Source organism: Perissodus microlepis, chromosome 5, assembly GCF_051167445.1.
Source record: "Perissodus microlepis isolate ML-2025 ecotype Zambia chromosome 5, ASM5116744v1, whole genome shotgun sequence".
Classification (NCBI taxonomy): Eukaryota; Metazoa; Chordata; class Actinopteri; order Cichliformes; family Cichlidae; genus Perissodus; species Perissodus microlepis.
This window is the reverse complement of record NC_140465.1, coordinates 10,514,311-10,538,466: the sequence shown is the minus strand read 5'-3', so window position 1 is coordinate 10,538,466 and position 24,156 is coordinate 10,514,311. Positions and strand designations below refer to the sequence as shown.

The 24,156-nt window shown below is 39.5% G+C and overlaps 1 protein-coding gene and 1 non-coding gene across 2 annotated transcripts; one reads left to right on the top strand and one right to left on the bottom strand.

Moving 5' to 3' along the window:
• Positions 1-1,754: 1,754 nt before the first annotated feature.
• On the bottom strand, positions 1,755-1,827 carry trnar-acg (transfer RNA arginine (anticodon ACG)). The gene has a single exon. It is a non-coding gene; the product is annotated as a tRNA-Arg (tRNA).
• Positions 1,828-14,422: 12,595 nt separating this feature from the next.
• On the top strand, positions 14,423-24,109 carry kbtbd8 (kelch repeat and BTB (POZ) domain containing 8). The gene is made up of 5 exons (XM_084927770.1): positions 14,423-14,501; positions 18,781-18,988; positions 19,199-19,505; positions 20,008-20,827; positions 20,995-24,109. Exons 1-5 carry the CDS (start codon positions 14,486-14,488, stop codon positions 21,456-21,458), a joined length of 1,815 nt encoding a protein of 604 aa, XP_084783896.1. The 5' UTR covers positions 14,423-14,485; the 3' UTR covers positions 21,459-24,109.
• The last annotated feature ends 47 nt before the right edge of the window (positions 24,110-24,156 follow it).

Below are 24,156 nucleotides of genomic sequence, written 5' to 3'. Positions count from 1 at the left end.
GATTAAATATGCGAGACCACCTCAAACAGATTGAGAAGATGCAGAAGATGAATCAGTAGCTGCAGAAATAGATTAGCTGCACGGGGGGTAATTACTCTAACCCTGATACAAATGAAGGAGTGTGTGTGTGTGTGTGGGGGGGGTTTATCCTCCAATCCATGAATGAATTGGCTTTGTTTTTAATGGAGAGGCTCCTTGTAGCCATGTGCAGGTACATTAATTGCCTGACAAGTCTAACCCTCGCCTTGTTCGTGGAAAGGCACGAGGGGCATAAAAGAAGCATAGCCGCCTTTCTTTCATTTTTTCTTTCAGGTTTTTTTTCTTCCAAGCCTCCCCACCTGCAGAGAGACAAGGCGATAGAGAGAGAAGGAAGAGGGTGGAACAGAATTAAAATGAAACTGGAAAAGTTGGGAGATGATGGGCAGAGAAAATGGGAGAAATGGGCTGCCAGAAACATGGTTAGAAAAATGAAACAAACAAAAACAGAACAAGAGAAAAGAGGGCAGATGAACAATGGGATGAAGAAGTAAAAAAAAACAACAACAACCAAAAAACCCAGACACGCTGCTTCCAGAGGCTGTTCAGGTGCTCCTTCTCTGCCAATCCACTAAACAGAGCTTCTTCTGGAGTCCAGCACTAACTACAGCATGCCTTTCAGACATGTTTCCAACAGGGAAGAAAGAATGCAAAACATTTTCCCTGTCTGCACTGACTGTCGAGATTCCCCCCGTCATCATCCACCCTTAATCCATACAGCAGGATGAATAGGGAATGAGTGGAGTTCGCTATCAGCCACAACCTGTGGAGCGCAATCCACACCAGAGGTAATAAACTATGACATTTCCAGTCTTATTATGGCTGAGCTTCAGCTCCACCACTCCTTGCTCTGTGCTCTATCTCGGCACCTCAGGTCAGTAACTTTGACTCGCTAACCACTGTCATTAGTATTCTAGAAAGCTCCGTGGCAGACATCCAGTTTCTGTACAGGGAAAACAAAGGCTGGCGGTGTAGTTGTACTACAGGATCCAGCTTCTTCCAAACTGCTGAAATATGACCATGGCAGGGCTGCATGGAGTTATTGGGATTGTTTTTTAGCAAGACAGGAAGTAGTTTGTTGAACAGTACATTGATTATTTTTTTATACAGTAGCTATATTAGCTCTAAGGTAATGTAAGGTAAAGTTAAGGTAGGTCTACAGTGCAGATGCTTATAAAATAACTTGTGGTACGTCACTAATCACATCTTGCAAGTTGCAATGTGAACATTTAAAATGCCACTTACAAACTGATGTACTGATGACAACAGTCTCGCTCTGTCCCTCCCTGTCCTGCACCCACCTCCTGCTTCTATGCAGTACCACAGTCCCTCTTCTGCCTTCTTATCATATCCTTTTTCTAGAAACATGAAGAAACAGTGAAGCTCTTTCTGACCTTCTCCATCAGCACAAAACAAGTGGGCTCTCTTTTTTTGATGATGATGCATGATGCCTTAATAATGCTCACTCTTTCCCATATCTGCATGGTGTGGTTCCTCAACTGTATCCTCTGTAGTTTCTACATGTGAGGAAATAACCCTTGTTATTGAAAGTTTCACTCTTCATCTATCTTTTGTCCATCACTGTTGTCAGCTTTAAGTAGTGCTCTCCACTTGTTAGCTCATTTTAATCTCTATCCCTAACCTAAACTAACCTCTTTCTTTCTTCATATCCTGATTATTCCACCTCCTCCTTCAAATCAGGTGTCAAAAACACGCTTCGAGCCAGCCAGGAGTCGAACCTGGAATCTTCTGATCCGTAGTCAGACGCGTTATCCATTGCGCCACTGGCCCTGTCAATAAACAGGTCGTGCATTTAAATCAGAAACAACCTAGATTGAGACTGGTTAAAGCAAGAGTTTGTACAAGAGTTTGCTTTTAGCCTTTGACTGGCTTCTTTTCCTTCCTTAGATAGAGATTGAAATGTTACAGTATCCCTTGCAAAATGCTATCCTTTGACTAAACTTCTTTTTTGTATCTGAGGCCTTTATTTGTTTGTGCAAGCATTTTTTCTATGAAGTTAAGCAAAGAATAATCTTATTCTGTAAGTAAAAGGATCTGAATGTGTATTAAGCTCCTGATATGAACATAAAATCAAACTGGTTCAAATAAATTATGTGCGGAGGGAAAAGAAACACAACTCTCAGAGGCAAGAAGCTGCTAAAAGCGCTAGAAGCCTGGACTAATGCTCACAAAGTATCATGCTTGACACATGTTCATAAGGCACTGAGAGGGATTTGGCTAAATTCAAAAACAACACAGGCATAAAACAGTCACTACAGAGGCTCCGTTGTAAGTTCTATTAGCAGAAAAGAAAAATGGGTTCAAACTTGGCCAGAGATTTGGAGTTGTTGTACGTTCTCCCATTTGAGTGCAGAATCCCTCTGGGAGCTCTGGTTCCTCCCACCATCAATAACACCGTAGGTTAATAATCCTGTTCCGATCAAGGCACTCACTTATATATAGATTTATATATACTCACTCTAACTAAATACATGGAGAGAGTTTCCTTAATGGATCAATAAAGCTTTCATTCTCTTCCTCATTATTTGTACATTTACAGATCCCCAAACATCATGTTCTTATATACAGACATAAGAGTGTGAAGTTTTTTTGATTATCTTTTTATAGCCCAAAATAAAAGAAACTCGTCACTGCGAGTTCTATGAGATGACACGAGTTAGTCGTTAAAATATTGCCATGCGGTTGCTGGTGTTATAGTTTAATAAAAATAACCACGTGCTGGCAGATATGTGTATTCTTTGGTTTTATGTTGTAGATAAAACACAGAGGGGCAGGGAAATAAATGAGCGCACAGATGGTAAACAAACTGCTACAGGTAATATACAGTGCACGGGCATAACTGTGATTTATTCCAAAGCATAAAAACACGTGTTCTTTTTAAATACTGTACGCCCTAAAAAGAACACTAGCTAACGCCGCCAGACGTATTCATCAAAAAAGAGCTTTTGGAAATAGCTCCTAGTTAAACAACCTTGCCCCTGCAGTTTAAATGGCACTGTTATGCCTTGCCCACTAATTCAGTGACTTGGCCTGCAGTCATGGGATTAAAAGAGATAAGCACTGGTGTGAATATTCCATTGCTTAGAATGGAGGCCTCCCATTTATCACCCAGTGAGACCAGTGAATAATACATGGGCTTGTCCAGCCCGTGCACAGTAAAACAAGGGCACTTGTGGTAAAAAAGTATTGCCCTTGTCTAACCAGTTAGGCCTCCCCGAGGCTCATTCCGACAGGTCTATTTGGAACAGTCTTGTTTGACCTCTCCCTATGTCTTCCCTTGGAGCCATGCGTGTAGCCGATCAATCACTTGATAATACACACACTGCTCTGTTCATTTCTATGCATGTACACACATGCGCTTTTTTTCCCTTCCTGTCATTGGCCTTCCCAACCAGTGTGACCAGCACATTAAGGCAGTATCGCATCCACTTCCTATCAAATGTGATACGTGCAGCTCTGAAACACCAATGTCTGGTATGCATGCAAGGCAATATCAATAAAGCCCCACATCACTGCTTCAGCATGCATGGTCTTCCTCAGCGGTGTGGTATTGATCACACTAGAATGACTCTGATTGCAGTGCGCTCCTCAGTGAGGAGACGGGAGTCATGAATCCAAATGTTTCAGCAGGTGTCTGCATGTAACATTGGCGCCCAGCTGTGGTGTTTTTCCGTGTGGTTTGGACTGACATACGCATAGGTCTGAGTATTCACTGATCTTCAACTATGTGTGTGTGTATGTGTGTGTGTGTGGGGGGGGGTGTCAATGGAGAAGCCCCTTAACCATTGGGGACTACGCAACAACACAGCCACCATTAACGATCTGCTTTCATATTGTGTGGAAAACCTTCTCATAGACTGGTGCACCAGGTACTGGTGAGATGATTAAGTGCTAAAGCTGCATTTTCTCCTCTGAGCAGGCAGCCTCGAGGCCAGAGAGGCTGCATGATTGCCTCTGTGTGCTACATTACATTGACATGATGGAGAATACTCTCCTGGGGCCTGAAATAATGTAAAAGGAAAGTGGGAGAGAAGGGGGGGCGGGAAGCCCATCCCAGCCTTTTCTGCCAGGACCTAAGAATTTTCTCCATGCAAGTCGGATTTGCTGATAGATCCACCCATGCCACTGCCTTACTGCTGATGACAGACAGAGTATTCACACATGGGCGCATGGCAGTACACACCGGGGAGCCCCGCCTAATCTGTTACCGCTCATAGACCCTCCTACAGGGTGACTAGAGCCTCCAGGCCACTCAGGCTGTGCCTAATTCATAGACCGAGTGCAACCATGCTGTGGATGCACAGTCTGTGAAGATGATCACAGGAGGGCGATTTAGAAGGAGAAAAAAAGAGGCTAGTCAAATTGGACGAAATGTGTGGAGTGCGTGTTTTTTCCCTTAACTAATTAGCAGGAGGCTAAAAAAAGCCAAATTTTATAAAACCAAATCCATCAGCCGGACAAGTGGAACAAATGAGTCGACCTCACAGCGGGAGGCAGCATAGCCTTATTTGTTTGCTTTTCCAACTTGAAGGGCAGACAATGCACGGTCACCCAGGAGCAGCCCATTGAAACCGTCCCCAAAGTTGGAGCAGCGCAAACCTCGGCTGCCTACTAGGCCCCGTGGCTTTTGGCAACTAGATCAGAATGCTTTTGATCCGGTGTTATTAGCTCCGTTATATTTCCGCCGCAGCAGCAACACACGCACACAAAAAAAGACCTATCCTTCTAGGGCTCGTCTCTGCTAAACTGAGGATTTTCTTTCCATCTTATAGCTATGAAAGCATGAATGGTTAATATCACCACAGGATAAGGCCGCCCACTGTGTTTGCAACAGACTGGATAATATTCAGGCAGCTTCCAAAAGACTTTGATATTCGTACAATCTGATCTCTCCTCAAATGAACTCAATTTTGAGGAATTCAGTGTCTATGTTGTTTTGAATTATATAAAATACTTCTCTTGGACCTTTAAACTCTGTGCTGCAAATAAAGTAGACCAAACAATCTTCAGCCAAACAAGAGAAAAGTCTGACATTTTGGGGAATAAGCATATTTGCTTTATTGTTGACAGTTAGATGAAAAAGACTGATACCAGACTGATTTCTGTCTGCAAAACAAGGTATTAGAAGAAAGTACAGAGACTGGGAACAAAATGAAACAAGTTATCTCTCATAGCTATATACTGTACAGAAGCTTAAGTGTAAAAAATTTAATAACACTAATAATAATAACAACAATAATACTTTCTTAGTCCAGGACCAAGTGGACACACAGCCTCATTCAACTTGAGGATTCACAGATTTTAATGCTTAAGGTAAATACATTGTCTGATGCATAACCTGCTCGAAACTGGTATATGGCACTTGAGTTGATTTGACCATATAGTAAATAGATCCACCAGCCAGTTTAATACATTACTTGTTCAAATGCTCATTAGAATAACTATCTAATCAGGAAATCACATGGTAGAAACTCAGTGCATTCAGGCATGTAGACATGATCTAAACGACCTGCTGAAGTTCAAACTAAAGTGAGTTTAAACATAGCAGTGGTTGATGGTGCCAGATGGGGCGGTCTTAGTATTTCATAAAACTGCTGATCTGGTGGGATGTGGGATTTCCCCACACAGCCATCTCTGGTGTTTACAGAAAATGTTCCAACAAAGAGAAACTATCCACTGGCAGTTCTCTGAGTGAAAGTGCCTACTTGATGCCAGAGGTCAGAGGAGAATGACCAAAATGACTGCTTTGAGTAAAACAACAATAACTTAAATAACCACTCATTACAAACAACAAACAACATGAAAGCATGGCTCCATCCATCCATCAACAGTTCAGGCCAATGGTGGTGTACATTTTTGGCACATTTTGAGCCCCTTGGTACCATCATTTAAACACCACAGCCTACCCAAGTATTGTTGCTGTCTATCTCCACCTCTTTATGATCACAATGTACCCATCTTCTGATGGCTGCTTCCAGCGGGCACCATGCCATCAAACTCAAATCATCTCAAACTAGTTTCTTAAAGATGATAATTGAAGCCTCTTCATTGCACTCAAATGGCCTCTAGAGTCACCAGATCTTAATCCAATAGAAAACCTTTCTGGGAGATTCACAGCATGGATGTGCAGCCAAAAAAATCTACAATAACTGTGTGCTGTTATCATTTAACTATGGCCCAAAGTCTCTGAGGATTATTTCCAGCACCTTGTTGAATCCATGCAATGAGGAATTAATGAAGTTCTGAATGCAAAACTGGGTCCAATCCAGTACTAGCTAAATGTAATTAACAAAGTGGTTGGTGAGTGTAAAGACACAGTGATTGCTCCTAAGCCTTGAGCTGAGCATTTTGTATTTTCTAACTGTTATGAAGGCGGTATAGACTTAACTGAACAAACGAGGCTCATGCAACTTCTCAATCGCACGGTAGTCCTACTGCACACCCTGCTGGGCACCATAATTAAGAAAATGTAGTGAAAAACATTTAAAATTAGCGTCTGATTAGGGCATTAGGAAAATATTTACTGTTGACCATTAAATTGAATGCTGCATTGGCTTCATTTTGTCAGATAAAGAGGCTACGTATATTGTTTATATACAGTCTATGTTTGGGACGCTAAAGTGTTACCAACAGTCATCTTCTACTGCATTACTGTGCTATAATAAAAAGGTCTGAAACGAAACCTAAACAACATCTAAGCTAGAAGTTACACCGCTAAACAACAACCATTAACAAAGATCTCTGTCAGCACTTTGAGTTGCTATAGTGGGATTGTTTGGAAATGAAGGTGCTTTTGGGGAAACTCAGACCATCTGCTCATCAGCTACTCAGGTGGGGATTGCTGAGAAAGAAAGTCTGAGAAAAAGAGGAAGAAAGGGACTTTATAAAGATGGAGACGGACCTCCAACTCTGTATTTACAGCAGCCTCCCATTGTGCTCCTATTTGTCTCCTCCTGAGTGGCGTGGTGGGGGAGCCCATGGCCCTTCACAACATCTGCAGGCATTTTTCCACTGCAGGCCTCCAGAGGGATATAATAACCCATTACCTCCATTTCTGACAAAAACACACATTTAAACTGCAATTACACCCCCTGCCTCATCTTCCTCATGCATTCCATCTTGTCTCCTTTTTGTTTGTTCTGCAATTTAATCCTCCCCAAATTGTTGACAAATTCTATAGACACTCGCTAACATGATTAACTGCTGATATAATAAACTCAGATATGTGCATTTACCCCACTTAGAACCAGCAGATGGTTGATAAGCATGAGACAGAAAAAGCAGTTTTAACCCTGTGTATTCCCTTGAAACACGTCCTTTACTGTCATTTGCTGGGCATAACCTGTGCCGTGTTGTAAATGCACACTATAATAATATAGTGTGCATTGTTAAGAGTGCTGTTACCAGAAAATGCTGCACAAGATGGGGAGAAAGTCAAAAGAGTAGCGGGTGAACAGTTTCAATGTATCCAAAAAGGACATCTATGGGCGGGCGGTGGAGGTAATCAGAAACGAGAGCTATCATCAAATAACTGCAAACCCAGGAAGCCTTTTTCCTCTGATTCAACAGTAGCCGGGCCCAATTTCACAAGCTGCACTGTGGCTGAATGGAAAGAAATTGGAAAAAAAATGTGAAATCGATTGCTAAGATTGCAGTTGTACTTTTATTTGTCTCCTCTTCTGTCATTTTACAGTGTTACGCAGCATTAGGGTGCATTTCCAGCCTGCACAGCACTGATGACGGCACTGGAACAAAGTCCTATCTACCAATCATAAGCTGCATGAAAAGAATGCTCGGAGGTTAATCCATGCAGAAGTACTGTTAACTAGTGTTTAATAATGTCGGTTTTGACTGCATGGTTTCTGTGTAGAACTATTTTTTATCAAAAAAATTATACACATCAAAGGTCTGATATCAAAATCACATCCATAGTGGATGTGAATAATGATTCAGGTCAGCAGTTTTGGTTTGTAATGAAACAACTGTAAGATTCATGTGTTTCCCCTTCTTTTAAATTCCCTGAATATTTGATTTGTACTGCATGGCAAATATAGGGCAATCTTACCTACATGCCACCCATGGAAATTCTCAAAGTTAAGCTAAGAGACGGCAGCTCACCTTCTTGTTGCTCAATTTCAGGGATGATCGAAAATGTGTGACTGTACAAATACTCTGCATTGCCTAGAAAATGCTAAACTCTCTGGAAAACAAATTCAGTTTTAATGCTAAATGTTACAACTGAAAGAGAAACACGCTACACTCAAACTTTATTTGGTACATCTGTTCAACTGCTCTTTAACACAAATGTCTAATAGCAACAGTTCAGTGCATTTGGGTATGTAGACAAAATCAAGATGACATGCTGGAATTCAGCCGAGCATCAGAACGGGAAAGAAAGGTGATTTAAGTGGTCTTCTTCTAAGAGGGCCTTTAGCATCCGTGCCATGGTTTACAGTTAGTTTCCAAACTAATTTCTTTTAGTCAACAACATTAATTATCATTTAATTGCAGGTTAACTGCAAGTTCATAAATGACCAGTTTGTCATTTATTAACAGGGATTAATGAAACTTTTCATGAAAATATGAAAAAAGTTGTAAATAAAATAAAATAAAATAAGTTGGCAAGGCCAACAGTAATAGGAGTACTAACACAGTACTTCCATATAAGCTGACACTTCATATAAGCTGAAGTGTCAGCTTATATGGAAGTGCTGAGTGAAGCTATAGCATCACTTAAAGTTGCTTAAGATAGCAAAACGTTTCGAAGAGAGGTTTTTGGGGTCTTTTTATTCAAAGGTTAAAACCAGAGAATGGAAGGATTTGAAATGTCACTTCCCACAGACTGAAGGTTAATTATTTGCTTTAATTAACTAATACAATTTCTGTTAAACTTTCAGCAATAATCATAAAAGAGAAATTTTCTTATAAATTTACTAGTAAAGGTTACTTTCAACTCCTCCCTTGCCACAACCGGTCGTTCTTCATGTTTGATTTGTCAGCATTTTGCACTGGCACAACCCCAAATAGGATTTGTATCTCTGACTGGAATCAAACCAGTGACTGTTCGCTTGTGTTAACCACTACGCTATTGGCGGCGTAAATCCATTCATAAAAGCAGTAGTGATTAAAAGACAGTATGTCAATTATGGGGATTACAGGGCAATCACAGTTTTCAGTACAGAGTAATTACTCTATTTCTTTTGAGGTTGCAGGTGCTGTCACATGAATGCCAAATGACCCACTACAGCAAAGTCCCATCTCAGCTCAGACAGACAGCAAATTATCAACTGCCACGGCCACCCAGGGCTTTGCCTCATTATTGCTGACAGCATGAGAAGAGCATGAAAGATGTAATCAACATAATAATAGAGAAGTGCAATGAAATAGTCAAGTTTGACTTTATTTGCAGGAGAAAAATGGTTGTTTCCCCAAGAACATATTTATGTTGGTTTATGTTAACACAGCACCCTTAGCCATAAATCAGTAAGTAATGCCACAGTATCGATCTGAACCCTTTAACACAATGTCGGAATTAAAAGGCTTAAAAATTGGCCAACATTATAAATTAATAGAGACTTAAATCTCAGCGTGAGCCTGAACGTTTGTTTTATTTTCTGCCATCAAGCCTCATTTATCTGATTAAAAAATGAGGTGGAAAGTGGGTGGGGGGTGTTGGTGTGTGTGTGTGTGTGTGTGTGTGTGTGGGGGGGGGGGGTATATAGATATATATATATCTATATATATATATATATATATATATATATATAGATAGATAGATAGATAGATAGATAGATAGATAGATATAGATATATATACATATATAGATATATATATTAGCTTGTTATGGCAGGAAGACATTTTTCATCTACTGTCATTGCTAATCAAACCTTCACCTGGTTTTTCAACGATAAGCGTAAACATGCCAGACTGAATTAAAAACTCAATTTACCCCACTTTAAAAACATCAACCACAGTATACATAGTTTGCCAAGCCATTCAAGCAACACAGTCCTGTTGCTCTAACACGTGTGTCCTGCAGAAATGAAGCGCTGCGATAAGGCTCGTTTGATGTGTTAAACTGCGAAATGTGAATTTCAATAAGGAGATATTATTTGGATGAAAGCAGAACAAATGTATTACAGGTATACGAACGAGGAGAACTGAACTATTTTGACAGCGATAGGTGAAGGGCTCCCCTGGAGTCTAGCCACTGATGCTGGTGAAGAAGAGAAAGCAGATGTCTGACGTGATTGTGATCCTCTCTACAACCTGAATGAGGTGGAGATGGGAAGGAGGGGCGAACTGAAAAAAAAGGGACACAGACAGAACAGGCTGATAGACGACTGGACAAGAGTAGTAAGAAAGTGAAAAGGGCCTTCTTTTCCTCAATGTTAGGCTCAATGACCACATCTAAAAGGAGACAATGTACAGAATCTGACAATGACAATGTATTTTTCAATGTGTCAAAGTGCTTGAAATGTATGTCTTGAACTCAAGTGGCATTCAGATGTGAATGTGTACTGCATGCAGACTAGGAAATGGTAAGATAACCTATCCATGAATCTGTATGTAGTTTTCTTCCAGCCTTTCACAGCCTTTCAGCACTCAAAGTTATGGGAGTGAAGATGAGATGGAGAGTGGGAACAAAGTACATGTGACTATGAGTGAGCAGGAAATGTCAAAGGGTAAAAATGGGTCAGCGAGTGGGGGGTGCGATGAGAGCAGGCTGCTGAGGTATGGGTTTGTGTGTCTGGCCTTAGAGCAATGAGAGGTGGACCCACTGACGGACCTTCTGGTCTCAGAAAGCAAATGAGAAGAAAGTAAAATGAGCAAAGATGTAGCTTTTAGTCAGTGGTTGACTGTTGGGAGAGTCCTGCCTGCACCTCACGGTGTAGGGGAGCAGCCTTCATTAGCTGGTTGGATGTCTACAGCGCAGTGGTGGTGTTTTTTGGAGGAGATGAAGCTCCTGAACCTCAACCTAACAATTACCTGCTCCCAAGGTATGATGTAGTAACTGACCGACAGCACAACATTTCCACTGTTTGACATACAGTTAGCTTTCCTGCAAGTTCTTCAGCACCTGGCAACCATGAAGGACATGCTCAAAAAAATAGCTGGAGAACATTTTCAGAACAGATAAAAATCTTGAAGAAGCTCCTAGAGCATCATTTACAAGGTGTTGGGACTCTGCAGTTACTGACAGTGCGGTGTGTGAGGACAACTTTGGGGTCCTTAAGGACTAGAAAAGCGCTATACAAATGCAGGCCATTTACCATAACTGTGGCAATAACCTGAAGCCATTTCATCATCATGTTTTTGTGACATCGTGAGCACCTGTTTCTCTGACCCGGCAGCCATGCTTCTTGGCTATTTAAATACATGAGAAATACTGAGTACTGAGCTCTAAACTGTGCTTAGAACACGTACACACAGTAACAAGAATGGTCGGCATCATTTCACTGAGGCCAAGAGACAGCACATAAGGCAAAGGCAGGTTAACCATAAATAGAAGTCATTATTTTAGAAGGTTTCACACATGGAAGCATATGGTCTTGGCGTGAACCAGGGATTTCACAGAGGGTACAATCAGTCTTTGGCTCAATCCAGGCCAGCAGCAGGAGCACCTTCCCAAAATTGATAAAATAAGATAATTTAACATTGCTGAATGTTAACTTATGTACAGAGGTAGCAAAAGTACAAATATTTGTCACTTCAGTAAAGTATAGACACTGAAATGTACTCGGAATGTAAAAGTAAAAAGTAGCTCTTTGAGGATGTTTCTACCAGATGTTTTTCTCTGCAAAGCAGACTAAACCTCGTGTCATATTAATAAAACAATATTAATACATGGGAAGTATTTCAACTAAAATTCTAATTCTAATGAATCAAATCAATGTATGCTGAACATAAGCAGAGAAAAACCAAGAGAATTTTTTAAAAATGCATTGAACAGAAAAATTAGTACAGTCACAGGTTAAAGTGAGTCAGCAGGTTCCTAAGATTGGCATCGTGAGCGCCTGTACAGTTTGTGTACAGGCTGTGACTTGTGATGCTGACTTATGTTGTTGCTGCTCTGAGATTCACTGCTTTTGTCAATTTAACCAGACATAAAAATATGTTATGTTGCCGCAGCTACCAGCAGTATAAAGCTGGTATAATCAGCATCATCGCCTTAAATTTAATTGGATTTCTGCTACTCTTGGCTAAGGTACACTTCACTTTGTTTTGCAAGATGTTTCACAATATGAAATAGAAATCCAGCAGCACATCAGGTATAGATCCAACATCCAAAAAATGGCACATTACAGAAGCTTTAACCTTCTAGACTATCAAATGTCACTGAGCAGTCTTACCCTTTAATAACAATCTCTTCTTCTTCTCCTGTCGTGTCTTTCTTTCAACCCCATCTCCATCTGTGAGTGAAGTTACAGCAACTATACATTTAGTTAGAAACTGCACAGAAAGACAGTTGTGTGTGTGTGTGTGTGTGTGTGTGTGTGTTTTATATTTGTTTACCTGTTTGAAATCTGCATTTGAAATCAACTGCCACTTAAAAAACACTCAATTTGTGCTAGCTCCTCTTTTGCAGCACTAGCTAGTTTATATGTACCCAAAACACAGTTTCAGCGTGCCAAAAATTGGTTTCCAGTATTTGGTAAAAAACAAACAAATAAACACAAACATACACAAAACAAAACAAAAATGTATTTAAACTGCTGTAAATGACTTGTTGACCTATGATCTGTCAAACATATCTATCATGAAAGATTATTCGTATCACAAAGTAGAATTTGCAATCAATTTTTGACTTTTAAATATCCTTTACGTATCCAGGTAGAAAGTCTTATTTATATCAAAAATGTGCTTATAAAGACAAAGAGGGCAGCAGAAACTGCAACAAATATAACATCACAGCTCTATAAACATATTTTAAGTGGCCACAAAGGACTGGATTAGATTGATTAGGTATCAAACACAGAGTAGGTGCAATGCTGCAGATCATAAGGGAACTTGCAAAACAGGACATTTCTTTATTTTATAGTTACCATATCACAAATCCTGATAACTGGTGATAGATACACCAGAAATTGTCTTCTGTGTGTTATTGTTCCCTCTGTTCAGATTCAAATCAATTTGAAGGTGTGCAGTGACATGAAATAATAATTGCACACAAATGTCTTTAACCTACAGTAATAAACATGTAATGAAAATGTAAGGAGTAGAAAGGAGATATTTGTGTAAAAACGAAGGAAGTAAAAAGCTGGTCAGAAACAAACCTTATGTTAAGTACAGATACTGCTCTTTAAGTACAGTAACAAAGTATTTGTACTTTTAACTGTAATTGTAAGGTACAGTTAAAAGGTGTACTGTAAGGTAAGATAATGTATTTTACATAGGGTTGCATGTGAGGTGCAAGGGATTATCTACTAACAAAGTCTTTAATTTAACAGCAGATTTACTGTTTATTAAGACAATAACAGTAATGCAACACTGGATTGTAGGGTGTTTCATTGGTGTTTAGACTTTTTCCCCACGATATTGAAGTACTAGAAACAGATCATATGTCTAGAATTAGGCATGCAGTCACAATGAATGTTGATTAACCTTCAATATATACGCTGTCACACTGATTTGAACATTTGCCTCCTATGGCATATGTTACTACAAAATCTGCATTGGAACATAACATAAATGTGTCCATCCTGCTGGCTAAATGCAAGGATGCCACAATCCACAAAACATCTTGGTTATGGCTCTTAACATGTGTCACCACATGGTTGTCAAGAATGTGGAGTCTTTTGCCTACACTTGTTATAGTAAAATGCATTATTATCTTTGCTATTTAAAAAAAATATTTTCCAGCAATATTAATCTATGTCGGTATAATATAATTGATGCGTACAATATTTTTTAGATGGCATGCAATGTTTTTTCTTATTATATTACACTGAAAAAATACTCATCTATTTTTTCAGCGTTCATGTTGCACTATTTATATGAAGTCTAAATAGCTTTCATTTCAGCGCTATAAATCAATAACAGCACTCTTCTGCAAACCAAAAAAGCATGTTGTACATTGTAGAATAAGACGCTACTGTAATGTGTTTATCCCCATGTGCAGTTAGCCTTTTGCCTGCAGGTGAACTTATGTCTACCTCCACTGTTCCCACCAAGATATGAAACCAACCTCTGCTTTGGATGCACCTGTTTAGATACTGCTGATTTGACTTCTTTTGGTTGGCTCTAACCGAGTGCCCTGTGTGTAATTTATCCATGCAGTATTAACTTTTTCCTATTTCAGAAAAAAGGAAAATGATTGGCTCTGAGATCCGTTCTCCTCTTGCGATTGGCTGTTCCTTGTTTCCGGGGCTCCGCTCTGCACTCATTTGACGTTTCTGTCGGTCTGCTCTGAGACAGACTGGAGAGAATGGCTGCCAGTGGAGGTTAGCAAAATCTTCATTGTTTTGTGTACTTAAATATTGCTTTTTAAACTTAGAATATGTAAGTTTATGTGTTCACCAGGCGTAGCTTTACAGATTAAACGAAGAGGGCTTGACATGTTGCAGTTTCATTAAATAAGGTCAGGTTCTAAACGACTCCTCAAAACTGTTGGCTGTCGTTAGCCCGGCTATGTAGCTAACGTTAGCTGTGTGGCTAACTTTCGGCCGGTTAGCTCGCTGCCACAGCTGACTGTGTAAACACTTGTTTATGACAAGAGACAAAGGTTAGACAAGTTGTAGTAATGGCTATAGTCATCAAACGAATACACTAGACATTGCGCTACACACTCTTATGCTTCTATAAGGTGAAGACGTCAACACTTAAAACACTTCAGATTTTTATCGCCATTTATATCTCGTAATGTTGTGTCAAAGAAAGCTTTGCTAGCATTAGCTTGGTGTCTAGCTGTCTGCTAAAAGTTAAGGTTGCTCCTCAACTAGCTAAGCCAACCGCGAGCATTACTGTATTTTATGAAACTCAAGCATTCAGGCGAAGTTGTGTACAGCGTCGCTCTTCATTAGTGTCTATTCTTCAAGTTTGTTTTCAGTCTTATTAGCTAACCAGACCGTTACTGCAGGCACAGGGCAGCGATGAGAGATGTTAGCAAGCTAGCTACCACCTGGTGTGATAGTAGTTTTCTATTTACCCACCGAGAGTCTTTGTCCTGTCAGCATTGCACAACCCGAGACATTTGTTGTAAGTTTGTATACCGTATAAGTCAAAGTGAAGCTTTACAGCAGTCATAAAGTTGGTGTGCCACTTTTATAACTTGATATAACACATGTGATAAGAAAGACGTTCACTTTGTGGACGCTTATAAGGGCAGCACTGCTGTACTCACGAGTTTCTAGGCTCATGTATTGTCCTGCTGCTTTCATTCAGTATAAGAGAAAGGGAACAATCTCTCGGTACAAGTTTAGAAACAAGCAAATATAGCGCAGGAAATAGTTATATTTATACAGCTGTATCAGTCATTATATCTGGACCTTTAATCCAGGTGGCATACATCCTTAAAATTTGGTCATCAGGTTTTCACACACTCCACACTTTATTTATGTTATTACACTATAAAAAGAATATGTGTGGCTCCATAGTATAGTGGTTTAGAGATTTATCTAACAAAAACTATCCCACAGTTTTGCTGTTTTTTGTATTTATGGAACAACTGCAATGTTCAAGCTTTATTCAGTTGACATTTTTTTTAAATAATATGTAATTAATGTTTGTATAAAGATGTATTGGTTCATATTTATGCTAATATGAATGTGGGTCAAGTATATGCATGTATATGAGGGTACCACAATGATGATCCTGTTAAATTGGCAGTGTTGAACATGGGGTACGCATAAGCATGTACATACTTCTTTGTACTCCAGTTTGGGCTTTGATTAATTTTTATTTCATGTAATGCACATTTGTTTGTCATTTGACTTTATTTCCGTATATATTTGAATGTCTTTAAAATCCAATATAAAACTGTATATCATATCATGTATATCATATCACAAGTAAAAGATCCTCAGTTTAATCCCAGAAGGAGGCATAAATCCCCTTGGGGGCCGGAAGGGCATCCAGCTTAGAAACATGCGAAGCTACCCGCTGTGGTGGCCCCCTGTGACAAGGGAGCAGCTGGAAATTGCTTTATAATATAAAATAATTAGAAGGTTTTGTATTTCTTTTGAAGATTTTTATGTTAGAAAAGTAACAATATTTACCTACAATGTCTAAAATAATCTCCAAGTAAGTGTTGCTTAAAAGTTTGTGAAACATAGGGATTGAGTAAGATCACAAAAACTCTTGTATTTACACTGTAGTCATCTACACTAAGGAAATTCAGATATTTTGAAATCTCTTAGGCAGTGGGTTAGAGGCTGTGTGCTTTATAGAGTAGTTATGATACTAGAAATTCAAACTCAATAGCACTATCTAAGAAAATCCCATCTTCAATACCAGTGGAGAAAGAAAATGAAAAAAAATGTGTTTAAAAAAACTGACAACAATACAAACTGTAACATCAATGATAACACTGTTTCTATGTTATTGGACTTAGTGCAAAAAACCCACATTAAAATATGACAGATATTTTAAGATTGTCTGAAATTGTGCTTTGCTTCTTTTGACTTGGCACTATATTTGTGTTGCTGATCAAGTAGAGTTAGTCTGCTAGGTTCTAACTGCTGCTGTTGCTGTCTAGCTGCAGGAACAGTTCAAACACTTCACACTGCCTATATACACTTTATATAGACACCTTTAACTAACACTGCCTATTATAACATTACACATGAGCAGGACTGATTACATTTGCTGCTTACCTGCTACATTAATGTTATCTTTTTATTATTAGTCATATTGGCTAGCCACTACCTTAATGATAACTTAACACACAGCTAGTGCCTTTCTTATGTAAATGCTAATAGTTAGTGGTGATGTGTGTGGCTACAAGGTTAATATTCATGATAAATGTTTAATACTTTGATGTTGTTGATGGGAACTTAAATTACCTCTTAACATTTATCTTAAGAGATGTTCAGTGTTGTGAAGATTAAACTACTGTTCATGTTAGGGATGTCCTGATCATGTTTTTTTGCCATCGAGTCAGAGTCCGAGTCATTTGATTTTGAGTATCTACCTATACCGAGTCCCGATCCGATAGTTCTATAATACATAAAAAAAGAATAAAGAAGAGCGAAGAAACCGATCCTGGATGTTCCTCATTTTTTTTTATTTAATTCACCTTATTTTAACATTCAACAACTCTGTTAACAAACACAGCACTTTTGTGAGGTAGCTTGAACAATCAAGTAATAAATAAAATAAATTATTCCCTTATGGACTTTAGTGCAACAGTAAATATAAAAAAAGTCTAATATAAAAACAAATAGCACCTCAACTTAAAATATCCAGCAGACATGTAAACAAATAAAAAAAAATAAAAGATCCAGTGTTTGCAAAGCCAGTAATGTGCTTTTAGGAACTGCACTCCTAACTCTTCCTGTCATCACAGTAGTAAGTTTTGCAGAAAAAAAAGTATGTTTCTCTTAATGAAAACTAACATCTCTACCTTGTCAGGTTTGAGCCTGTTTCTGTTCTCATCAAAGACGTTTGCAACGGCACTAAAAAGGCTCTCACTGTCTACAGAGCTAAAGGGGGCACTGAGATACTGGGTTGCAACTGGGTCGATACTGGGAAGCTGATTAGCATGTTCTTTCCAGTACTGAAGTGGGTCGCTTTTCCAAGTTTACATATCTCACAATGGCAATGTTGTTGTCATCAACTTTATAATACCTCCAGACCGCAGACATACTCGCGCTTTTCATGTGTTCAGCCGCTAGTGAGGGAAGCATGGCTGCTTGTCTGCAGCTGGTCTGTAAAATTGTGTGTCAGCTGGATGGGCTGAAGACGGTACTGTTGGTATTGATGCTTTTCCAAATGACTATATAGCAGTTAAGTATTAAAAATGCACATTGTATAAACTGAATAGGCAAACGGTACAGAGCTCTACACTGGCAGCTAAACAAAAACTTCAGAAGAATTGGTAGCTCCAGATCAGAAGCAGTGGCTGCTATTGTCAGGTATGTTAACATCATATTTAAGTCCTTTCTTCTGTAATAATCTATTAATTTTTAATTTAAAAATGTTTCTACATAAATGAGTATTTAAACCAGAGCACTGTTGACTATGTACACTGTATTACTGTTTAAATAATTTAGTAATTATCATTATTATGTGATTATGTGTGGTTTTGCAACCTGTTTACAACTCTCCTGATCTTGTGTCCCCAGGTAACCTCAGGTAACCCAGGTCATTAGACATCCTCTGGACCTGACCTGACCTATGTCTTATGCTAACTTGGTCAAAGGGATCTGGCTTTTCTGATTCATTCTCAAAATTGACACTTTGCATTTGTCAAAACAACTAAAGATACTGAGATTAAAGTGCTTTAAATACTCATACCTCGTGCACTGTCTTTATTCTTCTCTTTCAGTATATTTTGTTGGCATACTGCATGTGATATTTGTTTGTAGCAAACTAGAGCTTGCATATCTAGAGTGTCTGTGAGGCAGTTTTTTTTTCTGCAGCATTTTCTTAATTTTTGGGGCTGTTTGGTATATACATGAAGCATTTTGTGTTTTCATGTCAGTTATACATGTGTTTAGAGTTGACTGAAAAAATTAAAGTGAGATAATAATAATATTTTTTTCTGTTTCTGCTCTTGTTCAGAGGTAGGGAAGCTGTTACAAGTACAAAATGGGACGCTTCCAATCACCAACTACAATGGGGTCGATGCTGTTCATGCTTGTAACATCCTGCAGCAGCTCAAAGCCTTGTACGATGAAGCACAGCTCACAGACATCGTTGTAGAAGTGGACCATGGCAAGACTTTCTCATGCCACAGAAATGTTCTTGCTGCAATCAGCCCATATTTTAGGTAGGAAATTCAGCACTGCATATGTGCCTATGTCCTGCATTTGTACGTTTGTTTACAAATATTTATTAGTTGCTTTCTTTCTTGGTTTCACTGTCATTTTGACTAGAGGTTGTCTAGAAAATACGATTTTCTGATAAACTTTCTCAGTTTTTAAGATGAGAATTTATAATAATCATAAAAGAATTTGTGTTTTTTCAAATGTTCCTCTAGGTCCATGTTCACCAGTGGCCTTACAGAGAGCAGTCAGCGTGAGGTTCGAATTGTTGGCGTGGAATCTGAATCCATGCACCTTGTCTTAGATTATGCCTACACGTCCAGGGTCTCGCTCTCTGAGTCTAATGTCCAGGCCCTATTCACTGCAGCCAGCATTTTCCAGATTCCTGCCCTGCAGGACCAGTGTGCCCAGTTCATGATCAGCCGACTTGACCCTCAGAACTGTATAGGAGTCTTTATGTTTGCTGATGCATATGGGCACCAGGAACTGAGGGAACGCTCACAGGATTATATCCGCAAGAAGGTCAGTTGAACTTAAGCCTAAATTGGTTATTAACAGTTACTTTTGGACTGTGATGTAATGAATGCCTTCAGCTGTTTTATACCACAATTTTTAGACATGTTGTGGTATCTACTTTGGTAGTTCTGCTTTCTTTATGACCAGGACATTTGGCTGCCAAAAAACTAAGGATGTACTGAGTGTTAAATTTCTTGGTTGGTACTAATATGTAATGATAATTTGGTAGACAGCTGATATAATTTTTTAATTCCTTTTTTGTGTTTATGGCTTTTTCTACTTTTATGTATTCCTTGTTTAGTGGCCAGGGGAATTGATAAATAATTTAGAGTACTGTTTTATAGTCTTTCAGGTCTTCATCAAGAGTTTAAAGACTTTTAAGACTTAATGTGACACAGTTCCTGCTTTTGGCACATGTCTTATTTTTGTTGGAACAGTGGCAGTCAACAACATTGGCATCGAACTTTGTAATGTCTGAACTGAAACTCTAAAACTTCTTTCGTTTTAGTTCTTGTGTGTATCACGGGAGCAAGAGTTCCTCCAGATGACCAAGGAGCAGTTGGTCAGCATTTTGAATAATGATGACCTCAATGTGGAAAAGGAAGAGCATGTCTATGAGAGCATTGTCCGCTGGCTAGAGCATGATCTGTCTGGCCGTGAAACTCATCTAGCTGAGGTTTTTTCCCAGTGTATCCGTCTGCCCTTGCTGGATGAGGCCTTTCTCAATCGGATACCTCCTCCCTTTGCTTGCGCCCTCTCCCTTTCAACAGACCCTGCTGAGGCCAAAGCTCGCCTCACTGGCACAAATGGTTGTCCACAGCGCCTGGGTATGACTGCTTCTGAGATGGTCATCTGCTTTGATGCTGCTCATAAACACTCAGGTAAGAAGCAGACGGTGCCTTGTCTGGACACGGCCACAGGAAGGGTGTTCAAACTCTGCAAACCACCTAATGATCTCCGGGAGGTTGGCATCTTGGTGTCCCCAGAAAATGACATCTACATTGCTGGTGGGTACCGTCCGAGTAACAGCGAGGTGTCCATAGACCATCGAGCAGAGAGTGACTTCTGGCAGTACGAGCATGCAGGCAACCGATGGCTTCCACGTGCACCTCTTCTGAGAGCCCGAATTGGATGCAGGCTTGTGCACTGCTGCGGGAAGCTGTATGCACTGGGAGGCCGTGTTTATGAAGGTGATGGGCGAAATGCACTAAAATCAGTAGAGTGCTATGATGCCAGAGACAACTGTTGGACTGCAGTCAGTCCAATGCCAGTGGCCATGGAGTTTCACAGTGCTGTAGAGTACAAAGACCGTATCTACGTCCTCCAAGGTGAGTCTTTCTGTGCTCAGGGGAACTTATGCAATTATGTTTTTTTGTTTTTTTGTTTTTATCTGTACAAAATATGTAAATAAAGTGATATTAATACAACAGACATACTGCATATGAAAACCATTTTAATGCATCTGATCATAACTCTGTCTCTTTGTTTCGCACAGGTGAATATTTCTTCTGCTATGATCCCCGTAAGGACTATTGGAGTCATCTGGCGCCAATGAGTGTCCCTCGGAGTCAGGGTCTGGCTGCCTTGTATAAAAACTGCATCTACTACATAGCTGGGATCTGCAGAAACCACCAGCGTACTTTTACTGTGGAGGTCTACGACATTGAGAAGAACACATGGAGCCGCAAGAAAGATCTACCCTTTGACCAAGCCACAAGCCCGTATATCAAGGCCATGCTGCTGCAAGGCAAGCTACACCTGTTTGTACGAGCTACACAAGTCATGGTGGAGGAGCATGTGTTTCGCACTAGCAGGAAGAACTCCCTTTACCAGTATGACGATGAGGCAGACGTATGGACCAAAGTCTACGAGACACCCGATCGCCTCTGGGATTTGGGCCGCCATTTTGAATGCGTGGTGGCCAAACTTTATCCACAGTGTCTCCAGAAAGTGCTTTGAGGTATCTGAATTTTGTGGACCCCATCTCTGAGGCAGAGGGGGGATAGTGTGGTCCTGCCTGCCTTGTGCCTGGTGTTACCTTGGGTTTGCACCACTTGCACCATTTTTGGTTAAGTCTTAAGTTGTTCAACTTCTGGTTTAACATGATCAAAATGGGGGTGCTTTTAAAGATTGCAGTATTTTTTTTCTTTCTTTCTTTTTTTTTTTTTTTCAAGAAAGCACCAACTACCCACACTGAGGCTTGTTTAACAAAACCGTACAATGACTCATAAGTGCAATTATACTATTTTTTTGCTTGTTGTCGAGCCATGTTCTATTTTTGTGTTAGGTGCATAAATACACCAGTCAGCCACAACGTTAAAACCCCTGAGTTGCAGGGTGGGGCCTCTGTGGATTGGGTTGTATTAGTGCTATCTGTAAATGGTTTTACTGTTGTGGCTGATTAATGTGTGTATGAATTTTTACAAATGATAAGCATGCGACTGAGGGTGTTGCCTCTGGAGATATGGATGCTATGTGTCAGCATAAAGTGAAACTCTATATAGATATAGAAATATACAAATAGTCATATAAACTATATATTCATACGGGTAAGATGAGTACCTTAGGTCATTAGTAGATTGCTGGCTCTGAGGTTTGTGTGGATTTTTTTCCTGTTCTGCGTTTATGCCTCTCTTCAGTTTATTTCATATGCAAGTTTTAATTTGAAGTGTGCTTGTGATTGACATTAGTGTTTTTAAAGGTTGAAAGTTAAATGGTAACTTTTTATTGCCCACTCTTCCTCCACAGGTGTCAGTGTGTCAAACATACACTATGTGCAGCTTCCAGACTTTTTTTTTTCCTGCTTTGAGTTGGCATCCATTAAGTGAAATGTTAGAATATTCACTCTCCACATTGGAGAAACAAGGACGGAGTCAAATTTGTTGCAACACTAAGTGGCTCATTCAGACCAACAGGTTTACCTCAGAAACTTCAGAGATTTTTGAATAGGAGCAAAGGGACATTTCAGGCCGTTGTGTTGATATAAACAAGTGTTTGCTCTGAGTTTGAGCTCTGAGTTTGTTCTTTGACACCGGGTGATTAAACGCTTGAAAAAAAGGGTTCCAATAGCCTTCCTCGTAATGCCAAAAGAGCATTTGAGGTCTTACTATAGTTGTCGTGGAAGTTGGAAACGGATTTTGTGGTAGCAATAAATCATGGAACTGTGATTAGGCTATATTACATTGTATTACCTTATTAAAAGTGCATTAATTGTTTTGTGTGCTCGTCTCTGCTAGCGAAGATCAGTAGTACCCATAACGATTGTTTGGCTGTTGGCTGAAGTGATGCGGATTTTTCGTGGAGATCTTTTGTGATGCCAATGTGCCTGCAGCTAGAAAAAAAGGGGCATCAGAATCAAAAACTGTTCCTCCTGATGAAGAATATCTGAAAAGTCTTACTCAGCGTTGCACTGAATAACTCGCCACTTCAGCGGTCCTTAACTGCAAACTTTACGAAGCACCCTCGTAAAGCTATGAATCCGTCTTTACACGTCATCACAGAGAGGATACAAACTTTTGGTGCTGGTGCTTTTTTCTGTTTTTTTTTTTTTTTTTTTTTTTTTTTTTTGACAATCTTGTACAGAAGAACGCCACCACTGGAGGGCGTTTGCTGTCAAAGTGTGACATTTTTAGTGCCGTCAGTTTCCTTACGCAGGTTCCTGTTTCAACGTTGCACTACACATTTCTTGTGTATTTTATCTAAGCAAGGAGTGCCCTCCTATTAAGTGAAAACATTTTAGCAACCATATAGCAATCATCTTAAGAGATTTACATTGGCATTTAATACAGGAAAAGTCACATTCATTAAGGACTTGAGGATATAATTAACTTCTCCGAGAGAAGATTCACTGTTGACTGACTTTAACCTGATTTCTAGTCGACCCAGCTTGAACAATGTTTCCCACGAAAAAGGGTCAGAGTGGGTCTGGGCTTCACTCGACTGTCCACAGACAGCCATTTGCGAACCAGGAACGGAGAACTCTCAGGATTTCTACTGATACCCAGTACTGTATTTAAGTTGTTTTTGTTATGTGTAATATACTGTACTATAGATTTGCTGTACTTGCACAGTTTTTTAAAGTTATCTTCAGTTTCTTTTATAACTTGAAAAATAGATGTGACTTCTTTTTGTTGTCTCTAGTGGCTGTTTTGTTTTTTCTTTACATAATTATCTGTTTAGTTATAATAGAGTAATCCTGTTCTGTTGAGGGGAAAAAAAAATTACCCGCACGAGTGATATATTTTGATTTGCCCCCCCCCCTCCACCCCGTAGTACAGTAGTATCTTTGTAACATCTCACTGAAACTAAGCATTACAGTTGAAGTAACTACATTGTTACAACATATTTCAAACACCAGTCATATAATACACAAAGCTATAAAACCTGCTTTCCCCTAAGAGTTGGCTGCCCTGTGCGGCCAAACACAGCTCGTTCTGGTCATCTTCATGCATCACCTATGGGTGCTATTCCATTGTGTCTTTTTAATCCATTTATTTTTCTGTTGGTTTTTTTTTGGGGGGTTTTTTGGGTTTCAGGTTATAGTGGTTGTTGAGCTCAACTGTGAAATTCACCTTGCACATAATTTGAAAATAAAACTATTAAAAGTGAAATGTTTTATTTTTATTCTGTTTATTTTTAACTTTCAAGTGACTGAGGC

Coding starts and splice junctions, on each gene's coding strand:
- kbtbd8 (XM_084927770.1), top strand. Junction 18,989..19,198: donor GCAATCAGCCCATATTTTAG/GTAGGAAATTCA, acceptor ATGTTCCTCTAG/GTCCATGTTCACCAGTGGCC. Junction 20,828..20,994: donor CCGTATCTACGTCCTCCAAG/GTGAGTCTTTCT, acceptor TGTTTCGCACAG/GTGAATATTTCTTCTGCTAT.